Source organism: Sparus aurata, chromosome 5 (genome assembly GCF_900880675.1).
Source record: "Sparus aurata chromosome 5, fSpaAur1.1, whole genome shotgun sequence".
In the NCBI taxonomy this organism is placed as follows: Eukaryota; Metazoa; Chordata; class Actinopteri; order Spariformes; family Sparidae; genus Sparus; species Sparus aurata.
The window spans coordinates 14,865,569-14,890,439 of record NC_044191.1 but is presented as its reverse complement, the minus strand read 5'-3'; the positions used below and the strand labels follow the sequence as shown (position 1 = coordinate 14,890,439).

Genomic DNA, 24,871 nt, shown 5'->3' with positions numbered 1-24,871 from the left:
AGACCACTCAAAATTCAATGAAAGTGGTGATCAGAATTGTTATATGTTCAAATGCCTAGTGTGGAGGAAATCATAAGGCCTCGAGGCAATCTGAGGAAAAATAAAATATTTAGGGTTTTATAAAGTTGTAAATCGGTCAGATTTGACCCGAACATCATAGGAGGGTTAATAAGCTTTGTTTTCCAAATAACGTGGTTTTGCTTCAGATGACACGGGGAATTAACAGTTTTTGATAGAAGGAAGAAGGAGCAGAGGTGCTGCGCACTGCAGACGCTGCTTTTACCTGCGGGCCTGTGAGGTCAGCGCTTCCTCCACCGGACGGCCTCGCGCTGCTGCCGGGGCCTGATTAAACCCGCGACACAGGTGTGACCACTCGGAGCTGCTCGTCCGTCTTTGTTAGTACTCAGCGGCGGAAACTATGTGACTAAAGGCGACCGCTCGGCAACTTAATAACACATGTCTGTCGCTGATATGAAAGTGCCAGAGGAGGAATTAATGAGCGACATTCTGAAGCGGCTGACGGGCGAATCTGCGCTCCCCGTGTACAGCAACATCGAGAAGTTCAGACGGGGGAAGGACGGCTCATACGTCGTCGCTGAGGACTTCCAAGAAACCGTGAAAAAAAGAGAATTGGTCAACGCCAAGGAACGCCTCAGGGTGAGTGCTCCCTGGAAATGAATTTATAATTTTTAATGAACAGGGGAGGAGAGCCGACCACAGTAGCAACACCCATCTTTTCTTCGTGTTCATTAAAAATGAAGACATGTTCGAAGGAAAACTTCATGCCACACACCTTTTAGCCAACAAAACTAAATGTGTTTTTATTAGTTTTTTGGGGCAGTACGCATGCGCCCCGGTTTTATTTTTTTGATTTAAAGAATTGTAAATGCAGTTCAGTTTGGCAGTAAGCGGGAGAAAACTGACTGGATTCTCACGGTCAGACTTGGAAAATGAATTGATCGATATAAAGGGTTTATGCACAGTTTCCTCAAACATGTCTTGACGGTGCACTGTGTATTTTTGGGGAAGACATGAATAAAGACTTAATGAACCAAATAAACAAACTGGCGACTGCAGATGTACATTTATGTTTAAGATTGTACATGGTTCCTCTTCAAATAAAATGTATAAACTCAACAAACAAACCGACCTTAAAGAACAACACTATTTAATACTGTTTCGCTTTGTTTATATGTGGCAGACCCTGCCACCTTTCTAGCTTCAAAGAGTGTTCTGGACCCTATTTTCCTCAGAGAACAGCTTGTTTATTCAGTTATAGAAAAAAAAAATAATTCTGAGTGTGTATTATTACCTGATTAATAAAATATTAAAATTCCTCTCCTAAACTTTGTGTTGACAACTACAACTTGTCTTCGGTTACTTACATCTGTTTAAAATACAACTGTCAGAGGTTTACTGAGTTCATAATAACATCAAATGAGATGTGCCGGCTTTATTTGCTGTACAGAGCCCTGTAGAAAACTGCACACTGGACATTATGATCAGATCAGGGCACAAAAAAGAAAAATGGCACATGGCTTTACAAAACGGTTGCAACTCATATCATCAGCAATGAAAGATAAACTCAAGACAAATTCAATGTCTAGCTAGCTAGCTACCGGAACGCACGGATGTCAACAAACAGGTACGTGGCTGCTTGCACAAACACACTGTTTTAACTACTTTTTAATTCATTTTGAGTCATACACGCTGCAGTGCTGTGTGCTAAGGTGTCTGCTGTTGTTGCATAACTTTTGGTGTGAGATGTGGAGCATGTTAAGACGCTTAAAACACAGTGCAAAGTTCTGACCCCATGCTGTTAGCTGTCAATGCTATGTCTCCGTTCACGGAGCTCTGTAATGGTTGGACCAAATATGTTCGCGTCTTTGGTACTGGCAAGTCAAGGGTAGCTTGAGCAATGAAGCTGCATGTTTAAATCGACCGAAGTTCTCATTAAATTGTACATAGATGATCACTTTTTTCACCATTTTGAAAGCTTACCCAAGGAATACTCTCAACATGCTTTCAAGAGGCAACATCCTGATTCCAAACACCTTGTCTCAAAAGTTGATTAGTGTTTTCAAATGGTATCATCTGAATATAACAAATTTACCTGGGCAGCAGATCTTGGTTAGGAGTTGCCTGAGGTGCTGTGGAGGGAGGGGACAGAGAGGACCGATCAAGGTTCAAGTTATGCAAGTTTGCAATTGAACCAGTTGACAGTTATGCGTAGATTACATTATTCCAAAGAAAAAATACCAAAAGAGTCCTAATGTTACTAATATTTGTGACAGATGCAATACATCAAAAGGTATTCTAGGCCACACGTTCTGGTCTTGTGTTAAGATTATCCCTTGTTATCTTTAAGTTGTAAATTCTAAATATTGAACCTGATGCATTTGTTGCCTAGTTCGGTTGCTCAGAAGCCTCTCTTACACTGCCACAAACAGTAAAGCAGGCCCTCATGTTTGGTATGTTGGTGGCAAAGAGAATACCCCTAAAGGAATGTAGGGCTATCAGCGCTCCTTGTTTTTCTGGTTGGATTAGGGTGCTCGTCTCAATGATACATCCTGAAAGGCTCTGTAGCAACACACATGGATTTTGTGAAATAAGTGGAAGTGTCTGGGGCTCAGTGGGACATTCTTTGTCATATGTCTTGTTTTGGAGAAACTTTGGTGTATAAATCTCTGTCCTGTCTGTTTCTGTTGTTGTTTTTGAATGTTGGGTATGTGTGTTGGAAGTTGTTTGTCATTATCAGTCTGTTTGGTCTGATGATGAAAATGTAGTATGATAATAAAAAAGGTGTGTGTGTGTGTACAACTTTTTTATTATCATATTAAATTTTCATCATATTATTTAAATTAAGTAATTAATCAATATAGATATTATATAATATAAAAACTTCTTTGCAGATCAGGAACTTGAACACCATGTTCTCCCGCTTGAAGCGCATGGTGCCATTAATGCGACCAGACCGTAAGCCCAGCAAAGTGGACACACTTAAAGCTGCGACAGAATACATTCGATTGCTTGTTGCAGTTTTGCAGGATACTAACAGTGTAAGTACAGCATTCATCAGAACTTGAACAGAAAGTGTCCTCTGACAATTCCCAAGGACTGCACTGCAATTTGTTTTGAGATGGTGATTAGTGTTATTTTCTGTTTCTCAGAATGACGGGACTGATTTCCTAAAGAATGCAATCACTTATGGTCAGACTGAAGGCTTCGCCAGTGAGCTATGGAGAGGGGATGACGTAAGTATTGTTTTTTTTTAGATATTGCGTAGTGGAAAACAAGACAACCTTGGAGATGACCCTTACATTTCTAGTTTGTAATGAAAGTAAAACACAAACAAAGATGGTCAGTATTTTAAACTAAAAATTGCTTTGCTATGATGGCACATTCAGCCAGGTCCTTCAAATCCGCCTTCATTTTTCTTTTTTCAGCTTAATGGCTGAAATATGTAATTTCTCATGGGAGAAATAAAATCAACACCATTGGAGAAAAAGGCAGATGTTTTGGTTCGAGAGCAGTGGACTTTGAGATAATCACTGCTCACAGCATCTATCAGTATCACAAAAATACTTATATCTCAATCAGATCGAACTTTTATTCACTGGAGGGAGTAAAGTCTGAAAACATTTGGTGACTTGTACAAAATCAATTTATGTAGCTGAAAGAAACATGCTCTCTTCAACGAGGTCTTTTTTTTTTTTTTTTTTGATGAATTGCAGGTCAGACATTTCAAGAATAATTCCAAACATTTTGAAAACTTACCCAAGGACGGAAGGAAAGCATAAAAGAAGGAATTCTATTTGCTTTTGAGGGAGGTGATGGAGAGGATTGATCAAGGTTGAATTATTATTTACTTATGTTACTGATATTTTTGACAGATGCAATACAGCAAAAGGTACTCTAGGCCACATGTTCTGGTCTTGTATTAAGAGGCTCCCTTTTTGACTCAGTTGACAGGCAGAGAAGTTTTTCTATACAGTGATGGAATGGCGGGGTGGTATTCTGCAAGCACAATTTCTGCTTAATTTATACACAATTGTGTATTCTCTTCAGTTAAGTATAAGCTGGTTGGTCAAATAACTTTATTTTTGAATTGTAAACTACTGGACCAGCTGTATGAGTGTGCACCTTGTAATGTTTGTTTACTCCTTTTGTGAAAAAACAAACAAACATATGTTTAAAAAAAAAAAAAAAGAGGCTCCCTTTTTGGCAGGATATCTTTAGTTGTATTTGGTTAGGTTTGGGAGAACATTGTTTGGGTGAAAATAGACCCGTCACAACATTAACCATGTGTTTCAAAGGATAACTTTGTATTTTCTAGTCTTTTACCTGAATTACTTAAGGCAAGGCAAGTTTATTTGTGTAGCACAATTCAGACTCAAGGCACCTCAAAGTGCTTTTAGTGGCATAAAAGCATCAAAAGACATTAAAAATTACATTGTTAACACATTCTAAACAAGTAGGAAGACATGAAGAAACAAGACATTAATACAAATACAAACCCCAATTCCAATGAAGTTGGGACGTTGTGTAAGACGTAAATAAAAACAGAATACAATGATTTGCAAATCCTTTTCAACTTAAATTCAATTGAATACACTACAAAGACAAGATATATAATGTTCAAACTGATAAACTTCTTTGTTTTTTTGCAAATATTCACTCATTTTAAATGTGATGCCTGCAACATGTTCCAAAATAGCTGGGACAGCGGCAACAAAAGACTGGGAAAGTTGAGGAATGCTTAAAAAATACCTGTTTGGAACATTTCACAGGGGAACAGGTTAATTGGATACAGCTGAGTGCCATGATTGGGTATAAAAGGAGCATCCCCAAAAGGCTCAGTTGTTCACAAGCAAGGATGGGGTGAGGTTCACCACTTTCACACACAACAACTGCGCGAGCAAATAGTCTTACAGTTTAAGAACAACATTTCCCAATGTACAAACGCAAGAAATTTAGGGATATCATCATTTACAGTCCATAATATCATCAAAAGATTCAGAGAATCTGGAGAAATCTCTGCACGCAAGCGGCAAGGCCAAAAACCAAAATTGAATGCACGTGGCCTTCGATCCCTCAGGCGGCACTGCATTAAAAACAGACATCATTCTGTCAAGGATATTACCACATGGGCTCAGGAACACTTCGGAAAACCACTATCAGTTAACACTGTTCGTCACTACATCTACAAGTGCAAGTTAAAACTCTACCATGCAAAACGAAAGCCCTATATCAACAACATCCAGAAATGTTGCTGGCTTCTCTTGGCCCGAGCTCATTTGAGATGGACTGACGCAAAGTGGAAAAGTGTCCTGTGGTCTGACGAGTCCACATTTTAAATAGTTTTTGGAAATCATGGACGTTGCGTCCTCCGGGCCAAAGAGGAAAGGGACCATCCTGATTCTTGTCAGCGCAAAGTTCAAAAGCCAGCATCTGTGATGTTATGGGGGTGTCTTAGTGCCCATGGCATGGGTAACTTGCACATCTGTGAAGGCACCATAAATGCTGAAAGGTACATACAAGTTTCGGAGCAACATATGCTGCCATCCAAGCAATGTCTTTTTCAGGGACGTCCCTGCTTATTTCAGCAAGACAATGCCAAGCCACATTCTGCACGTGTTACAACAGCGTGGCTTCATAGTAAAAGAGTGTGGGTACTAGACTGGCCTGCCTGCAGTCCAGACCTGTCTCCCATTGAAAATGTGTGGCACATTATGAAGCGCAAAATACGACAGCGGAGACCCCGGACTGTTGAGCAACTGAAGTTGTATATCAAGCAAGAATGGGAAAGAATTCCACCTACAAAGCTTCAAAAAATCGGGTCCTCAGTTCCCAAGCGCTTATTGAGTGTTGTTAAAAGGAAAGGTGATGTAACACAGTGGTAAACATGCCACTGTCCCAGCTCTTTTGGTATGTGTTGCAGGCATCAAATTCAAAATGAGTGAATATTTGCAAAAAAAACAATACATTTTATCAGTTTGAAAATTAAATATCTTGTCTTTGTAGTGTATTCAATTGAGTATAAGTTGAAAAGGATTTGCAAATCATTGTATTCTGGATTGGATGGTTCATTACTTAGCAGCATATCAGAAATGTACTTGGCCCGAAACCATTCAGTGCTTTGTAGACCAACAGAAGGTTTTTGAAATCTATTTTTTGACAGACATGTAACCAGTGTAAAGATCTAAGAACTAGAGTGATGTGATCTTCTTTTTTGGTCTGTGTAAGGACTCGAGCAGCAGCCTTCTGAATCGGCTGCAGCTGTCTTATGGATTAACTGTGACACAACAAAGTCACTGTTGGCCAGATGCTTTGATGTTCCTGGAGCAAGATTAATTATGATGTTCCAGGAACAGCACCAACACTGCATCTATCAGACTGTGCATCCTCTGGTTTCTGGTACACCAGCGTGTTGTGTTTGGGTGGGTGGTGCATGTCAACTGACCCCAAGTTTCCCAGCAGCGACTTGCATTGTTACAGGATGATCAATGTTATTCAATGTACCTGTCAGTCCTTTTAATGTTTAGGCTGATCTGTGTATATTTTTTAATCATTTTAACTGTCATGGACTCACTTTTTAAGTTATCGTATGATTTGATAGTGGAAGGATATATTTTGATATGGTTTTACTTATGTGTTTTTTTCCTGACAGTTGCTGAACATGTCAGAGATGGAAGATGAATTCACTTTGCCTCCAGAACCGGTAACAGAGGACGGAGATATGACCAGACTGGTGTTGCAACACTGTCTGATGCCTGCATACCAGTTTATCATCCAAGTAGCACCTGATCAGACCTCAGTAAGTCATTTAACTTTCCGAATATTGAGTCTAATTTTATGCTTGGTGTTTTTCAGCTACATTTCTGCTAAATTTCTGACACTGTCCAGCCATCTGGCGTAGTGCAGGAGACAGCATGTAAAGAAAAAAAGGCAACAGAATGATATAAAACAATATTAAATTGAACATAAAGGGGGAGAAATGATAATAAGAATATCAGTGGGTTTGATGTATTTCAGTTGAGTCTTCTGGTCTAGGTTTGGCTTAGTAACATTCATTTTCTGTCACACACTCACTCACACACTCACACACTCACACACACATATATATGCCTTTTTCCTCCATCCATAATAGTCTCGGATACAAACTTGAATAGGATTCTATAGAAACCGTTCTGAATTGCAGATAATGGGACTCTTCAAGAGGAGGACACAACAAAAGCCTGAGCATAGTTACCTCTTATACATATGTCATCACATCATAGCCTGCTCGCAGCAAATGGAGAACAACACGACTTGATCTTCGTGGCTTATTCTGTGTTGTTTTGGTCATAAACACCATTCTTACATTCTTGGATTTCTTGATTATGCAAGGCGGGGTAATCGCATGATTATACTTTATGTCCACTTGGTGCCCCACATGCTTGTGCTCCTGCATGTGCAACCGTACTGTGCCGAAGCTCACCTCTTCCAACCACGCCAGGGCCAAGAAAGTGTATTGGGCATGGTACAAATTGCCTAGTGCGAGTGTGCCCTTAGTTTGATTTGCCAAAATGGTTTGCCTGACTGTACTAGAAGTAGAGTTCCTGTCCACCACCTTCAAGTACAGTTGGGTGGGAAATGAGAGTAATGTACAATATGAAAAGCTGGAATCATATGGTTCAGTGGTCAGATGCTTTGATTCTACACCCATAGCATGCATTTTCAGCAGCATAAATGTATTCAGCTCCATCTTTTACCAAAGACGAATGGATAAAATCAATATTGATATCTCTGATTCTGCTGTATCTATCTTGATCTTTTTTTTAAACTCTCCACAATCGGTCCAACACTGTTCTTGGACTGCAATACTCAGCCAGTAGATGGCTTTTTTTTTTTTGGTGACAAACTTTTTATTAAACACTTTGAACATTAGATCACAAACATAGTGCCATTGCCTTATAACTAAAGGTTTTAAATAAAAAGCAAATAAAAGCAAATAATATATATGCATACACACACACACATACATACACCTACATACATACACACATACTCACACGCATGTACACATACACATTGTGTACACAAGTAAATAACAAGAGGGGGAAGTATCGGACAGAAGATAAGCTGACCTACAGAGATAAAGTAAGTAAAATAAGAGAGAAAAAAAAGAACTACAAAAACAAAACCCTTAAATACGAGCGAGCAATGTTATGTTAGAAAGAGAACCGATAAGAGCATCCCAGGCCTGCATAGTAGATGCTCGCGCTTTGTGTATGACTGCCAATGACCTTTCTAAAAGAGCAATGTCTCTAAAATGATTTAACCATTCTTTTGTCGATGGGATATCCGGGGAAAACCACGAATGTATTATAGTCTTCTTAGCGGCAGTCAATCCTGCAAATATAATTTTCCTCTGTGCAAATCTAGTATTGCCACTAAGAGCGGAGTCATCATTAAATAAAAGTAGGGGGGGATGCATAGGAATGGAAAATCCTAAAATATTTTCAAGGCAATTATGCACCTTGGACCAAAGGCCAGACACGGAGGGACACTCCCACCAAATATGAAGGTATGTGCCAACAGTGTTCTGATCACATTTTGTACAATTGGGGTCATCTGTCAGTTTCATTGTAAAGCGTCTGTATGGTGTGACATAAAATTTGTGCACAAACTTGTAATGAATAAGTTGATGTGCTGGATTCCTAGATGAAAAGATTATGTTAGTCCAAATCTTGTTCCAGTCCAGGTCATAACCCTGACCCTCAAGTTCACAATTCCAAGAATTGATCACTCCCAAAGGTTTAACACTTTTAGAGAGCAGTTCATTTTAACAGCGGACACTAATCCAGTAGAGGGAGTTCGAGAGGAAATCCAAATGTCCAACGGATGAGAGGGTAAAGGTGAATCCCATGGAACTCCATGGGCACAGATTGCAGATCTCAGTTGGAGATACAAAAACCAAGGAAACCTTCTTTAAGCTCTTGGAGTGAAATCAAGCCATTTCCATCATACAGATCCTGGAGAGTGTGAATTCCTCCAGAAGCCCAATTGTCATTAAAATAGGGACCAGAATGCTGTAATAAATTGTAGTTATACCAAACAGGAGAGCGGTCACAGAGCTTTATGTTACAACCCATATGTTTCTGGACAGCAGACCAAATTTTCAAGGAGTTGCCTATGATTGGCCCGAACTTTCTACATACAGACCTAGGTTTCACCCCACAAAATAGTATATCCGTTATCCTATGTGGTTTTACCATCTCTTTCTCCATCTGTCGCCAGGGTGTGACAACATTCTCATTGCACCAAATTGCCAATTGTTTTATTTGAAATGACCAGTAGTATTTAAAGTCAGGTACTGCCAAGCCTCCAGAGTGTTTTGGTTGCTGTAACGTGCGTAAGCGAATACGAGCTCTTTTATCATTCCATATGAATTTTGTGGTCAGGGCTGTAGTTCCTCCAAGTAATTAGGTGGTGGAGGTAAAGGGATCATAAAGAACAGGAAATTCAGTCGACCGAGTACATTCATTTTCAGTATTGCAATTCTGCCTTGCAGTGACATCTTGAGCTCAGACCACCTCTGAATTAGAGATGCACCGATCGATCGGCAACCGATCGCAATCGGCCGATAATGCCCCTATCGGTTTTGATCGGAGTTCTCAAAATAGATCAAATCACGCCGATCAGATGACGTTTCAATTATAGAGACAGTGCATTGACTGCATTCAGGGTGGGAATTTCACGGCGGCCGTGGCCTTGATGCAGCGTGAAAAAACACCCATCGTACGGCCACAGTGGCCTCTGTGCCCCTGGCCCGGTCAGCGTAGCGGGCTTGCCTTTAATTACAGCCACCTGAGTGCACAGTAGTCACTCACAGTAACTTCAGTGAGTCCGCGGTTCCCGCAGATGGAGTCTCGTCATCACGATGATCTCACGTGAAAGCCTCTCAAACAGCAGCAGCGTCTCAAATCAGAAGAACGAAACTAACAGCACAGGTGCGAAAGCGAGCGCAGCCGGTTTTGACATGATACGTAACTGACTTATGTGGTAGGATTTTGTCCGGTAAAGTTGGAAATATATTCACAGATTCGAACTTCCCGGATCAATAACTCATAAGTGAAACCTTGTTAAAACACAAACGACGGCTCTTTTCTACCGTAGTAAGATAGACAACGAGCTACAACCGTATTTTCATCAAAGCGAGCGTCTGGACATTAACTCTGGTCTGTATGGTCAGCCAGCTGTGAGACGAGGGCGCAGGGACCGTCTACAAAGTGCAGCACTGAAAAGAGAAACTACAAAAAAATTCAATAACTTCACTTTTATTCAGAGTGTAGTGCCACCAAAATCACTCCACACATCCATGGTCTCCTGCTGTTATTCTACAATTTTTTGTTTGGAAAAAATGTGCTTTGCCATAATTTGGGGGAATTTCTATCCACCTGTTTCCTCGGGAGCCTATGGGGGCTGCCATGACAGATAACTACTTCCGCTGGCGGTTTTCTGTTTCCGGTTGCCTTGCAACTGCATGATGGTCGCTGCCGCTAAGCTAGCCCTAAACAACTAGCGTTAGGTCATAAGTGCTATATTGTTTTTAAAATGGTCAGGTACAACATGTGCCGTTGTTGGTTGCCACAACAATTCATGAAATTTGAAGTTTTTTTCAGAAACGTCTCGTGTAGTACATCAACAACTTAGTCAAACTTGTCCGTGCCCTGCGCCCTACACGCCATGCTGAGGAAGGAGGAACGGAGACTAGCGCGGCTCGCGGCTTTGACACTAAAATAAATATTTGGGTTTCTCAATATCTTCCACACTGCTGCATGACTGCATGACTTCCCTAACCCGGCAATGTCAGAGCAGCCGCCTGTCTCCACGACTTCACTTTCCTTCAGCATTATCCACGCTGTATGTTTAGCTTGATTGACACTCTGGCTGGGCGCTACTGCTGCCTTCAGAAATAACTCGCTGTGTTTCTTCAACAGTACTTTCCCTATGTAGTTACTGTGCAGGTAGTTGTATACTTCTGTGCTTTTGTAACTGCGTAATTCTCCACTGTCAACACCTCCAGAAAATATAAGATAAGCTTTAGCCCGACGTTAGCTACGTCGCTGTAGCTAACGTCGGGCTAATGCCGGGCTAATGCTTCATGTCATCTGCCCACTCCGTGAGAACTGACGGGTGAGGCACTGTGAGAACTGTCCTCACGACTTATTAAAAGATCTGTTCTGTGTATCCACCGCCGATTTTATCCATTCTGTCGCTTTCTTTGTGTTAAAAAGCCGGTTTTTAGAGCGAGCATGACAGCTACGCTAGTGTAAACACCGAGGTCAACCAGCTCAACCGGAAGAGCATAACCGAATATCGCTATGAACCATGGGTAAACTCACGAAGTCAGGAATAAGGTGGATTGGGAGAAATATTCAATAACATTAATATTCAGTGTAGTGTCACAAAAATCACCTCACCCTAACCCTACTTAACAAAAACTACTTTCTAATGTAACTTTAACTTGATTTTGGTATTAGAAAATGTGTTAATACATAATCCATGTCTTATTATAAATTAGGATGTTATGGTATCAGTCTGAAAGGTAAATCAACAAATTTTACTCAGTGGCCTTTGTGCCCTGTCATGTGGCCTTGGTGCCCCTGAAAACAAAAGTGCATGCCAAATGGACTTGCCCCTAAAATGACAAAATTCCCATCCTGACTGCATGCATTCCCACTAGTAAGCTACAGTTACTTTATGTAAGCTGAGTCCAAGTTGTCTCTAAGAGAGTCTCAAATATTGTGAAATATTGCACATTGCCTCAGCCTGCAATAAAACGGTGGTCAATTCATGATACTTTCTCATCTCCTAATTTTTATACTTAATAATACAATGTCAATGTTGTGTAAGAAGAATCATTAATTAAATATATGAAAGTTACACAAGACAACAATATAGAATAATTTATGGATTTGACACTGTGATCGGTGATCGGCAATATCGGGATCGGCAGATACTGCTTTTGGTGATCGGTGATCGGCCCCAAAAATCCTGATCGGTGCATCTCTACTCTGAATGTCCGATGCAATCTCTGATTTAAGTTTATTATAATTTGCATGCGATATATCCGAGAAATTGGTTACAATTATGCCTAGATATGTAAATGTGGAGTTATGCCATTGAATATGTTGAATGGCTGGTAAAGTAAGGTGCTTTGCAGGGGCATTTAAAGGAATAAGTAGGGATTTATCCCAGTTAATTTTATAACCAGAAAATAGGCTGAACTGTGTGAAAACTTTGAGTATTTGAGGTAGAGACTTAGAAATGTCAGTAAAAAACAGTAATACATCACCCGCGTAAAGCGAAATTTTATGTTGTGTATCTTGTATACTGATGGGCGAGATGTGCGGGTCTAATCTAATTGTCTGGGCTAGCGGTTCAAGTGACAAAGCAAAGAGGAGCAGGGACAGGGGGCAGCCTTGCCGAGTTCCACGCTGCAGAGGGAATGTTTTGGACAGAACATTATTTGTTTGTACTACTGCACAAGGGTTGGTGTATAGTGTTTTGATCATTGATATAACTTTTTGCCAAATCCAAAATTCTCCAAAACCTGCCACAGATATACCCAGCTGACTCGATTGAAGGCTTTTAGCGCATCCAGGCTGAATATAGCTGCAGGGCGTGTATCCGATTCTGACGTATGTAATATATGGAAAAGGCGTCAGATATTATCTGATGCAAGTCTCCCCTTTAAAAAACCTGTTTGGTCACAATGAATTAATTTACCTACACATGGCTCCAGTCTTCTGACTAGCACTTTGGCAAAGAGCTTCAGTTCTGTTGTGATGAGTGATATCGGCCTGTAACTGCCGCATCTCAAAGATGGTTTATCTTTCTTAAGCAGTACTGATATAAGAGATGTATTTTGATCCTGATGAAAGGAACCAGTGTCTTAAGCATATTCAAGAGAATTTAAAAGCAATGGCCCAACGATATCCCACAATTCCAACAGCAGCTCTGGAGGCAGCCCGTCAAGCCAGGCAATTTCTCTTTTTGCATTGAGCTCAATGCCTCTTTAAGTTCTAAAAGAGTGAGTGGCGTTTCAAGGCATTCTGCATCATTGTCAGTCAATGATGGTAATTTAAGTTCTGACAAATACAATTTAAGGGCAGCCAAGTCAGGAGCAGGATCCGCTGTATAGAGATGAGAATAAAATTCTGCAAAAGTATTATTTATTTCACCTTGGTCATAGGTGATGGGTCCAGATGATATTTGAATTGCACTAATAGTGGAAAAGGATTCATTTTGTTTCAATCTGGCAGCTAAAGGTTACTTGATCTTTCGCTCTGATCATAATATGTGAGTCTTGTACGATGAATTATAAATTCAGCTTTATCTTTGAGCAAATTATTCAGTTCAAATTTCAGGGCCGAGAGAGTTGAATGGTTTTGTTCAGAAAACTGCTGTTTTAGGTCAGATTCCAAAGTTCGTATCTCATCTTCCAATTGTGTAACCCTATGCCTTCTGGTCGCCTTCAAATAAGAGGCAAATGACAAGGCCTCTCTCCTTATAAAACATTTAGTGGTTTCCCAGAGTATTTGGGGTGAGGCTGCTGTCTCTAAGTTAATTTCTAAAAATATTTTAAGATTATTTCTCAGTTTTTTCAAAAAATCTGCATTCTGGAGTAATGTTGTATTGAAACGCCACCTGTGTGTACCTTTACTGTGGGTCGGTAGGAACTTAAAGTTATATAACACAGGGGCATGTTCTGATATTACAATGGGGAGGATATCAGTGGAATTAATACAGTGATTCAGGGAGGCGGAAGTGAGGATGTAATCAATTCTTGAGTATGTCTTGTAACTGGCCGAGAAAAAAGTATAATTCTGAACTAAAGGGTTCCTTAAGCGCCATGGATCAATAACATTAAGCTCAGAAATAAAGGTGTTGATCCCTCGAGGGGAGTCCTGGGTTGAAATTGCATTTACAGATTTGTCTAAATTTATGTCACACACCTGGTTAAAATCACCCCCGACTATAAGCTGATGACCTGGAAAGTCTAAGAGAGAATTAGAGATTGTCCTTAAGAAGTTTGGATCGTGGGGGTTTGGGCCATATACCGATGCAAGACAAATTTTAGTATCGTTAATTGTAACACAGACGTAAGTCAGTCTGCCAATGCCATCGTTGCCCGATTTTTCCACCTTCACCCCCAACTTCCTACTGAATAAAATAGCCACTCCCTTTGTCCTATTTGTCGCAGAGGAGTGGGCAACACACTTATAGAATCTATTCTGAAACCTATGAACATCAGTTATTTTCAGATGCGTTTCTTGGATCAGAGCAATGGAAACCTCTTTACGTTTAAGGAATTCTAGGCATTTGGTGCATTTTACTGGGGAATTTAGACCCCGGACATTCCACGACATTACATTAAGGAATTATTCATGTTCAAGTTTGAGCCATCTCATCAACTGGAGGATATCACATGTAGGTCTGCACAAAATGGTGCTCCTCAAATATAAAGCATGCAAATCAGAAAAAACATATAACAGTCTCTATATAAATAGCAAGGCTCTGGCATAAAACACAGAACAATTATAACAAAACATTCCATCCGCAAGAGATGATAAATGGTCTCTTAGGATGGAGAACAAAAGAAAAAAGAAAAATGACAAAAGGGGCTTTCTTATTGACCAACTGTGGCGTCAACAGTGATACACGTCTCCTGTCCGAGTCCGTATGGGTATCAGAAACAATAACTCAATAACCATCTGCTTGTAAGGCAAAATTGGGCTCTAATCAGGGTATCTCCTCAAAATCAGTCTGCATCAACCTGAATTGAATACTTAAAGTGACTTAATCAGTATTAAGAGGTAGTATACTTGTGCCAAATCCCCGCTAATCAGAACTGACGTTTATCACAATGTCAGCAGTGACCTGTAATGGCATTTATAAACCATCAAAAATATCAGTAATACAGCCATAAACCTGTAAAATAAAGAACAGTACTACACTCATTACCTCTTTCATGCAAATGTGGGTCAAACACTCAATACAGTCGAGAGGAGAGGAAGCAGCATGAAACCTCGAGCAATCCGCTACTTTGGGTCAAGTTGAAACAGCGTCCACCAAGGGTCCCTCGTCCTTCGGTATGGCGGTGAAAGACACGCGGGGGGTGCCGTTTTCACTGGGTGTTGAACGAGGGCTCCGGTCGAGCCTGGCCATAAATGTCTCTGCGTCCGCCACACTTTCGAAAAAGTGCAGCGAGCCGTTGTGTTTAACCTTCAGTGTCGCTGGATATCTCAGGAACGGCCGCAGACCTCGGTCGGCAAGCTGTTTTCTCACCGGATCGAAGGCTTTCCTCCTCTGTGCGGTATCGTTGCTGTAATCAGGGAAAAACAGCAGCCTGGATGTCGATGTCCGCCCGTCGCTGGATATCTGGTGTGTAGGCACGGACGAGAGGGCTCTGGCTCCATTGAGAATTTTCTCCCTGTCCTGGTAACGAAGTAGCCGGAAGATGAGTGTCCGCGGGCGGCTGGTCCTGTCCTGGGTGGTGAATATACGATGGGCCCGTTGAATTTCAATCTTCTCCCCGGCCAGGGAGGGGATCCACACGGGTAAGTTATCTTGTAAAAATTGGATGGCATTTTCACCCTCTGCTGACTCTGGCAGGCCGACAAGTCGCAGGTTAGACCTCCGTGATCTGTCCTCCGTCTCAGCGACTTTCTGACGGCGATCCAGTAGCTCTTTCTGGAGGTCACCCACATCGTGTTTCACCGCTCTGATATTAGCCAATGTAGCGTCCAGCCTCCCCTGCAGCTTTCTACCGACCTCGGCTTGCTGTGCGATATCCCCGCTGAGTTTGTTCACTGCCGAGTTGGAGGCTTCAGTCATAGCTTTCAGGGCTTGAATTTCACCGGCAAGCATTTCCTCGACTGCCTCTCTCACAGCCAATTTAACTTTCCCGGTTAGCCTTTCTTCTTGTTCATGCAAGGCTAATAAGATGGCGGCATTTGAGGTGTCCTCCAGTTCTTGGCCCGAAACTTTCTTTTTGCCCACTGTCTCGTCCGCAGACGATTTATTCTTCGCTCCTCTCCCGCTCGACATTTTGCAGCAATACTTAGACGTAATTTAAACTAGAATAGTTTCTGAATTGTAGGATATTTCGTGTATTATCGGACTTTTGAGACGTAGCTCAGAACTACACGTGCATCACGCCTGAGCAGCCACCGGAAGTCAGTAGATGGCTTTTTAATACCTGGTGCCTAATTTCCCAGAATGCAACTTAGCCACTGAGGGACATAACTGGACGCAATTTATCAGATTACGTTGAGTTTCCTCTGGAGCCACAAACGGCTTTATACTACTTTGTTTTAGAGCCCATCAGATATGTTGGGTGGCTGATATTGGCCTGTCATAGATAAATTGTATCGTCATGTAAAGTGATATCGGTCAATATGAACACCTCTGGCTTTCTGAAGAACTTTGTGTCAAAATTACACTTGGTGTAATTTAAAATCATTACATTTCAAGTGATGTTATTTTAGGCGGTTAAATATCCTGCCTCCATCATGTATTCATGTACAAGTGTCTGATGATCACTTTTAAGGGATCAGTGCAAAAGAATGTGTGTCTGTCAGCTCATATACAGTATCACAAAAGTGAGTACACCCCTCACATTTTATTATATCTTTTCATGGGACAACACTGAAGAATTACACTTTGAAACCATGTAAAATTGTGCGTGTACAGCCTGTGTAACAGTGTAAATTTGCTGTCCCCTCAAAAAAACTCAACACACAGCCATTAATGTCTAAACCACTGGCAACAAAAGTGAGTACACCCCTAAGTGAAAATGTCCAAATTGTGCCCAAAGTGTCAATATTTTGTGTGGCCACCATTATTTTCCAGCACTGTTTTAACCCTCCTGGGCATGGAGTTCACCAGAGCTTCACAGATTGCCACGGGAATCCTCTTCCACTCCTCCATGACGACACCAGCTTCGTGGTGTCGTCATGCTTCTTTAGCAAGGCAGTGGTCGTCTTGGAGGTGTGTTTGGGGTCGTTATCATGTTGGAATACTGCCCTGCAGCCCAGTTTACAAAGGGTGGGGGATTGTGCTCTGCTTTAGTTTGTCACAGTATATGTTGGCATTCATGGTTCCCTCAATGAACTGAAGCTCCCCAGTGCCGGCAGCACTCATGCAGCCCCAGACCATGACACTCCCACCACCATGCTTGACGGTAGGCAAGACACATTTGTCTTTGTACTCCTCACCTGGCTGCCGCCACACACGCATGACACGATCTGAACCAAATAAGTTTATCTTGTGTTGTACATCGACTTCACTTTTCTCAGTTGATCTAAAAGATTTCAAAGATCAAAAAAAGTCATCAGGAGTCTTCATTGCTGAGTGCAGTAGGACGTTGTTTGCTGGCAAAAAAAGAACAAGATCAGTCACAGACAAAATCTGTGAAAAAAAAAAAACTGACCCAAGGTTCACAGCATTGAGCATCATCTTTTAAACACAGAAAACTGGGAGTGTCCTCCCTATTCTTCTATATTTCTGCTGGAAAATCCCTGTTCTACTTTCTGCGCCTGTGTGAAGCTTTGGCCTACATGCAGAACTGCACATAGACCAGTTGCTCTTTGCTTCGCTTTGTTTTTTTTAAACAGGTGCTTTCCCTCTTTTCTATATCACTGGCTCTTAGAAACTCAGTCCCATTCTTGATTATATCTAACCATTCTTTGCACTGCATATATAAAGAACAATAAAAGTGTTGTGTATTTGGTTCGCACTTTACATCATCACACTACAGTAGCTTTAATCAGTAGATGGCCATTTCAGTCAGCTGGTGCCCAGTAGTATATTTCAGCAACTTTTTCACACTTGATTAACTTAATTTCTTACTTTTATCTAACAATTATTATCAGTTATCATTAGTCACTATTTACTAACTATGGTTATTTTATACTGACCACTATTTACTTATGGTTATTTTATACTACACTTGGTCTCATCAGACCACAGGACATGGTTCCAGTAATCCATGTCCTTAGTATGCTTGTCTTCAGCAAATTGTTTGCAGGCTTTGTTGTGCATCATCTTTAAAAGGGGCTTCCTTCCAACAGCCATGCAGACCAAGTTGATGCAGCGTGCGGCATATGGTCTGAGCACTGACAGGCTGACCCCCCACCTCTTCAACCTCTGCAGCAATGCCGTCAGTACTCATATGGCTATTTTCCAAAGACGACCTCTGGAGATGACGCTGAGCACATGCACTATACTTCTTTGGTCAACCACGGTGAGGCCTGTTCTGAATGGAACCTGTCCTGTTAAACCGCTGTATGTTCTTGGCCAACGTGCTGCAGCTCAGTTTCAGGGTGTTGTCAATCTTCTTATAGCCTAGGCCATCTCTATGTAGAGCAACAAGTCTTCCTTCAGATCCTCAGAGAGTTCTTTGCCATGAGGTGCCATGTTGAACTTCCACTGACCAGTATGAGTGTGAGAGCAATAACACCAAATGTAACACACCTGCTCCCCATTCACAACCTAGACCTTGTAACATTAATGAGTCACATGACACCGGGGATGGAAAATGGCTAATTTGGCCCAATTTAAACATTTTCACTTGTACTCACTTTGGTTGCCAGAGGTTCAGATGTTAGTGGCTGCGTGTTGAATTATTTTGAGGGGACAGAAAATTTACACTGTTATACAAGCTGTACACTGACTACTTTACACTGTAGCAAAGTTTCATTTCTTTGTCCCATGAAAAGATATATAAAATATTTACAAAAATGTGAGGGGTGTACTCACTTTTGTGAGATACTGTATGCATCGGCTTCAAAAATATCATATTGGTCAGGTTCTACTTTGTAGTCTTGATAACTGTAACAACACTTAAATGTGTAAAATTGGTGGAAATAACCTGTTGAAGTGAATGGGTTGCAAGGGCATCAGTAAATGGTGACAAAGTGGCTGAGGCAGAGAGCAAGAGGCACGGTAAGGAATGACAGGATATGCTTGAAGCTGGGTTTATGAGTGGGGAAGAATGATGTGCACTGGCCAGGATTAGCAGGTGGTTGAGGTTGGCGATAGGGCAAGCAGCAGGCAGGCAGATGAGTTTGATCTTGAAAAATAACAAGAAAAAGTTACTGAAAATTACTTGATCACAAAACACATACAGGCCTTAAACATCTGCTTCCCCTGTAACTAAGAGAGTGATCTGACAAAGAGCAGATGAAGAGCCAAAGATACACTGCATGCTGATGAGCTTGATGGAAGGCATGTGTATAATCAGTGGGAAATCGAGAGCCAGGGACAATGTGCCACACCAACATCACACAAACAATACAAGAAAGACAAAAGAGACTGAGAGGGAAGCACAAGAGACACAGGGGCACAGTAATGAAAGGGAGAACCAGAGTAACAAGAAATTAATTATGTATTGTGTTTGTGTTAGTTTTGGTCGTTTAAGTTTTTCTAATGGCATTTATTCTAAGTGCTGTATCGTAGGCAACTGGAGTTTTACTGAAGACGTTTCACCTCTCATTTGAAAGGCTTCTCCAGTTCTGACTAACTGGTAGGGAGTTGCTGGCTTTAAACCCTGCGTGTGAGTCTCCTTACAGTGTTGTTTGGGCCACTTGTAGGTTGTCGACCCAATCGGCCTTCATGTGGGTTGCTAGGGCTAGGTTAGCTCAGGTGTGAATGAGTCGATTCTGCTTAAGATGGTTCTGAGTGGTTCTCATTCCTTGTGTAATTGGTTAATTTCCAACATTAAAGTCAAAACAACTTACTTGGAACATAAGCTCTCATCTGGAGAAATAAGCACATGAACAACACAGTACATCTGGACATCCATAAGAAAACTTGTCCAACAGAGAGCTCGGCCATCCAGAGGAGGATGTCTGACACATCATCAAACTAGAACGGCCGCCTTTATGAATGGATAAGCTGGCTGTGCGGAGCAGGGGCGTGTCAATCTGATGGTGTTCAGTGTGATAACTAAACAGATCCTTCACTCAACAAAATAATCTAAAATTTAAAAAAAATTATTCTGTCCCAGGCAAAAACTTGTGTCTGTCTCCTTCCACTATTGTGTTGTTGTACTTACTGTCTTGGAAAAAATCACTGCGACAGTCAGCCCTCCAGAGAACTTTCCCCCAGAAAACAGCCTCCATACCCGCGAGTGAGAGAGTCAGACAACGTCCTGTCTACTGATGGCGATTATGTAATTTAGAGCAAAAAAACGTAACTTTTGTCACTTTCCAGAAAGTTTGGTGGGTAAGTCTCTCAATCACAACACATTATAACAGCATCCATATGATTTATAAAAAGTCAGTGGGTACATGTTAAGATTAACAGGTAGACAGCGGGGGAAACACTTTGAAAAAACCACATAGACATTATCATTATGATGTTTACTGTCCCCCCTCTTAAGGATCCACAGCGGCGGCTTTCTGAGTGATATACACACTGGTGCATCTTTAGACCAGAGCTGCTTGGTTCTGTGGGAATTACTATGGCCTGGATGACTGAGAGCCTTCATTGTCTAGTGATATGATCTAGTTGATATGCTAAGTTGATGCAAAATCAGTTGTATCAGTCTCTCAAAAATGTGACAGGCAGCATTCATATAAAGGTCTAAAGACAGACTCTTCAAACAATAAACAATCAGATGTTAAATGAAATGATCAGGCAAGAATACAATACAATCAGCAATCAACACTTTTCGTTGATTGAAACATCTGAGACATTCACAGCGCCCTCACAAGTACCTCCTTATCTGATTGGATAATTCAAGCTGAATCAGTCGTTTTGTCATATTTCTTACACCCGTACCATTATGCTATTCAGAGAATTACCGTGATGTGCTGCAGGTTAGCTAAACAAGCCTTGGATAGGGAAATGTGTGAAAAGCTGAAGCTTTGTATAAGAGGTGTCCTTAAGTAACTTAATACTTAACAACTTTATTTTGAAGCCTTAGCCAGGAAAAAACATTACTATATAAACGTGCTTATCTCTCCCTTCTTCTTAATTCAACAGGTTTCTCAACCCTTCTGAGTGATGTTTAGAGCAGATCGACCAGTAGTGGAAACCTGCCAGGTTGGTTTTTAATACATGAATATCAAATCAGTTATCAGAGGCACATGCTCAGTAAACCTCAGATTTCCTAACTATTTTGTATGATTCAATAAACTAACACTGACGCATATAAATTATTGTATCATAACACATTCTGTAAACATCAGGCAGGTTAGATCAGGGGTTATAATATCATGAATGTTGTAATAATTATTGATGCATATAATGATTATTAATGTGATGACTATTGATCCAGAAGAAATGTTAAGGTCTGAAAGTCGATCGCACTTGCAGACTTTGCGTGCGTGTTCACTGGAAGTTTGCAAGTCTTGAGGGGTTTTCCAAACTTACATTTCATCCAGCCCGCAGGGGCCATCAAATGGAATTTCTGCAGACTTTCCAAGAGTCCCCTTAGGGACTGGACTTCACTGATTTACTTTACCACAATTCATTGTGATATGGACATAATGTTGTAGAACTCATTATGAATGTGTAAAACAATTATTTTATTGAAACTTACTTGAATAGTGTATGCTAGAAATAATACTAACCACATTTATAAGACATAAATATGTAGAAGTAAAGATTATAGAATTTATCTTAAGGCCTGCCTATCAGTGACTATATATGCCTTGCGGTCTCACACACTCCTAGGCTTGACGTAATGACAATGAACACATCACGGTATGTACAACTGAAGTCCACGAGGGCACTGTCTGCAAGTCCAGAGGGTGGACTTCTGGATGCAGCCAAGGTGACATGTCCAGTAGGAAAATCACAGGTGTAATTAATCAAAGTAATGATGGCTGAATTCCATTTTGCTGCTTCAGTTTCAGGGTCCTGGTCCTGCTGGATCACTTAAATAGAACAGAGCCATCTTAATACTTTTCCAGTCAGAATGGCTGCTGTAATATTGCATCTTTTCAGTGCACTAATTAATTCAATTTTCCAACCACAATAAATGTTTCAGTGTTAATTGACCTATTCAATGTTAAAACCCTTCTATCATCCGGCTACTACTCTACTGACCCTGTACTTACAGTTCGAGTATGCCGACACTGATGTTAAGTTATTATTGGCAGATTAGACATCTGCTCTAATTACGTGCGACTGGTGGTTTACTGAGGTCACTGAACTCTTACATATAGAAGGAATTGCCCCTTTTTCATGCTCATACAGTTTGCTTTAATGTCAATGAAACACGTAATGGGAGTAAGTTCTTAGAGATATGAAATGCATTGTTACAGTGCCCTCTTCTGGTTGAAAGTTTGAAGTTGGGTGGTATCAGCAGTGGGCACAGATGCCTCAGTGACTAGAATTTACAGGGATTATCAGGGTGCGCTAAGAACAACAGCATCAGTGCAGTCACTGAATCACTGATTTTAGTATTTGTTTTCAAGAGAACTGCATTTTTTGAAATTAATTCTTTCTTTTTCAGGGACCTGTTGCTTTGAAGAAAGATTTTTTCTCAAAGAATATGCAATTTTATTTCTTATTTAATTTAGCTTTTGAAATTTAAATTTTGTTTGAGTAAATGTAAATGTGATTTTATTTTAATTTTACAAACTGTATCCTTGGCAGTCCTTCAATAAAATGTACAAAACAGCTTCTGTTTTTTTTTATTATTTATTTCTACTTGAAAGGATTTGTTGCTTCCTGTAATAATCCAACTTCATCACTTTATGGCACCAATACTGACAAATATTAGATGAAAATGATCAGTTTTAATGAATTCTCATTTGAAGGGAGAAACTTGCACAAAGATGACAGACTCATTTGTTTCTATGATTGCATGCTGTGTTTGAATGTTTTATAATGTTAAAGCTTTCATTTTCTCAATAGGTGGTTGTTGCTGCTTCTAACTTCATCAGGTATCACAGATTGTGTCTGAACAACATAACATTTATTTTCCAAACTGCACAAATCAAATCAACCTGCGTAACAACTACTTTGTCAGAGTTTGTATTCACTGATGATTCATTTCAGAAGATGGTCCAAAACAACAGTTAAAATATGGAGAGAGTTGCAGTAAACTTCTGGTCTCTCTGATAAACTCATAAGTCTGTCAAGTCTTGCCTATTTGAAATTGGTTTCCCACCTTAAAATTAGACTCTGCATATAAAAGATGGCAAAAATATCAATCAAATTCATCCATGAATAATAAATGAAAATATTTGAACAGTTAGGAAATAGATTTAAATTTGAATATTATAAGCTTCTTACTGAAACACTTGATCTGGGACACACTCAGAAAATCGGACTCTGTCATTGGACAATATTTGGTTAGAATTCAAAATGGTCCGAAGACGACAACAAAAAAACCATCAAAAATTATAGGTTAGGATGAATTATATGACACAAAGACTTCATATTAAACAAAACTGCTGAATAGAACTACTGGACGGAGTTGTGATGGAACATACAAGGTTTAATAATAATAAATACTGCACACAGGCGCATGCTGGAGACTCTTTTAGAATGATAATTGCAAACCACAAACATAGTTTGTATTCTGAGCATGTTCTGTTTTAGGTAAATTAGTTTCTTGCATGTGCTGTTTTGATCTTGCTCTTTGAAGAACTTAATGGCTGCATGTTTGCATGAAAGGTACTATATATTGTAAAGTTCAGCCCGGTACTTTTTTGCTATACTGCTTGAAGCTGCCACGAAAGTACTTGTTCAGAACTGGCTGGGGAAGCGACCTCCATCCTGATGTTACTCAGTGGAGAAGATCTCTTTGTTGTTGGGACTACAAGACAAACTTTATCTGTTTGTAAGTACAGTAGAAGAGCGGTTCTAGTCTGGCTTACCTGGAGGGACAGGTGCAGGGGTGGGTGGCGATCTTAATATTATTAACTGTTTTGCGGTCATTTTTGTTCATTTACTGTATTCTTCTGTTAGTGTACGTTTTCTGGGTGATTTGCAAATTTATGATGTTTGGTTTATCTGAAGGGTATTTATATCTTTCCTGTTCTTTTTTTTCAATATTACTGTATATACGACCTCAGGAACAAAGATACAGTGGAGGGAAGTGGGGAAAAGGATTTAATGGGTGGGCAGGAGAGTGGGCTCGACTGGGTGACTAGAACATGTCAATGGCACTGCAGAACAACATATATGGAAAGAATATTAACAGGATGAGTGAATGCTAGAGGTTGGTAAAGATACAGAACATTTGTTTTCCCCCAATCCATTACATCATTTGTGACAGATGTTAAGACTATTATTATAGTTAATAGCAGTTTTTATTGCACCTTTTAAAAACAGAATTACAATTACCAAACAATGAAAGAGTCACGAGAAAAGCAGATATTGCAGCTGCAACAGCAAACATAAATATAGAAAGCAAAAGGGGGATACAGAGAGACAAAAAATAAGGACTGGACTGGGATTGGATGAAGCCATTTTATGTTTAATTTTGCAATACTGTTTTTCTGTGATGCTCCAGAAATGTTTCATGGACTACCAAACTTCTCCTGACTTTCCATTGGCATTGGGGTAAGTAGTTATTGACTTAATTTAAATGTTTGGGTGAATTTATTTTATTTTCATCCACAATTATGAATCAAATGTAGTTCTCATTGTAGAATGTCCCCATTGGGTATGTTTCATATGCTGTCTGATTGGATTAGTGTTAATGATGCATCAAAGGTGTATTATGAGATATCTGTGGAAGAATTCCAGTTAAAGCATTAAAAAAAATAAAAATAACTGAAATTATCAACAATAGTAAGAAAAAGTGAGTCAAGCTACCAGCCTGCGGAGACTGTGAAGTCAGCTACTAGCTGCA

The 24,871-nt window shown here is 40.4% G+C and overlaps 1 protein-coding gene across 2 annotated transcripts; it reads left to right on the top strand.

The window, feature by feature from the left end:
• Positions 1 to 318: 318 nt before the first annotated feature.
• Positions 319 to 22,687, top strand: figla (folliculogenesis specific bHLH transcription factor). Of its 2 annotated transcripts, XR_003983963.1 has the most exons (7): positions 319 to 657; positions 2,913 to 3,059; positions 3,171 to 3,254; positions 6,671 to 6,817; positions 21,043 to 21,102; positions 21,736 to 21,835; positions 22,520 to 22,687. XR_003983963.1 is itself a non-coding variant. In XM_030415673.1 (6 exons), the coding sequence occupies exons 1-5, from the start codon at positions 457 to 459 to the stop codon at positions 21,058 to 21,060; spliced, it is 597 nt and encodes a 198-aa protein (XP_030271533.1). In that variant the 5' UTR covers positions 319 to 456; the 3' UTR covers positions 21,061 to 21,102; positions 22,520 to 22,687. The 2 variants fall into 2 exon arrangements, 1 of the variants encoding a protein (XP_030271533.1); XM_030415673.1 differs by lacking the exon at positions 21,736 to 21,835.
• Positions 22,688 to 24,871: the final 2,184 nt, after the last annotated feature.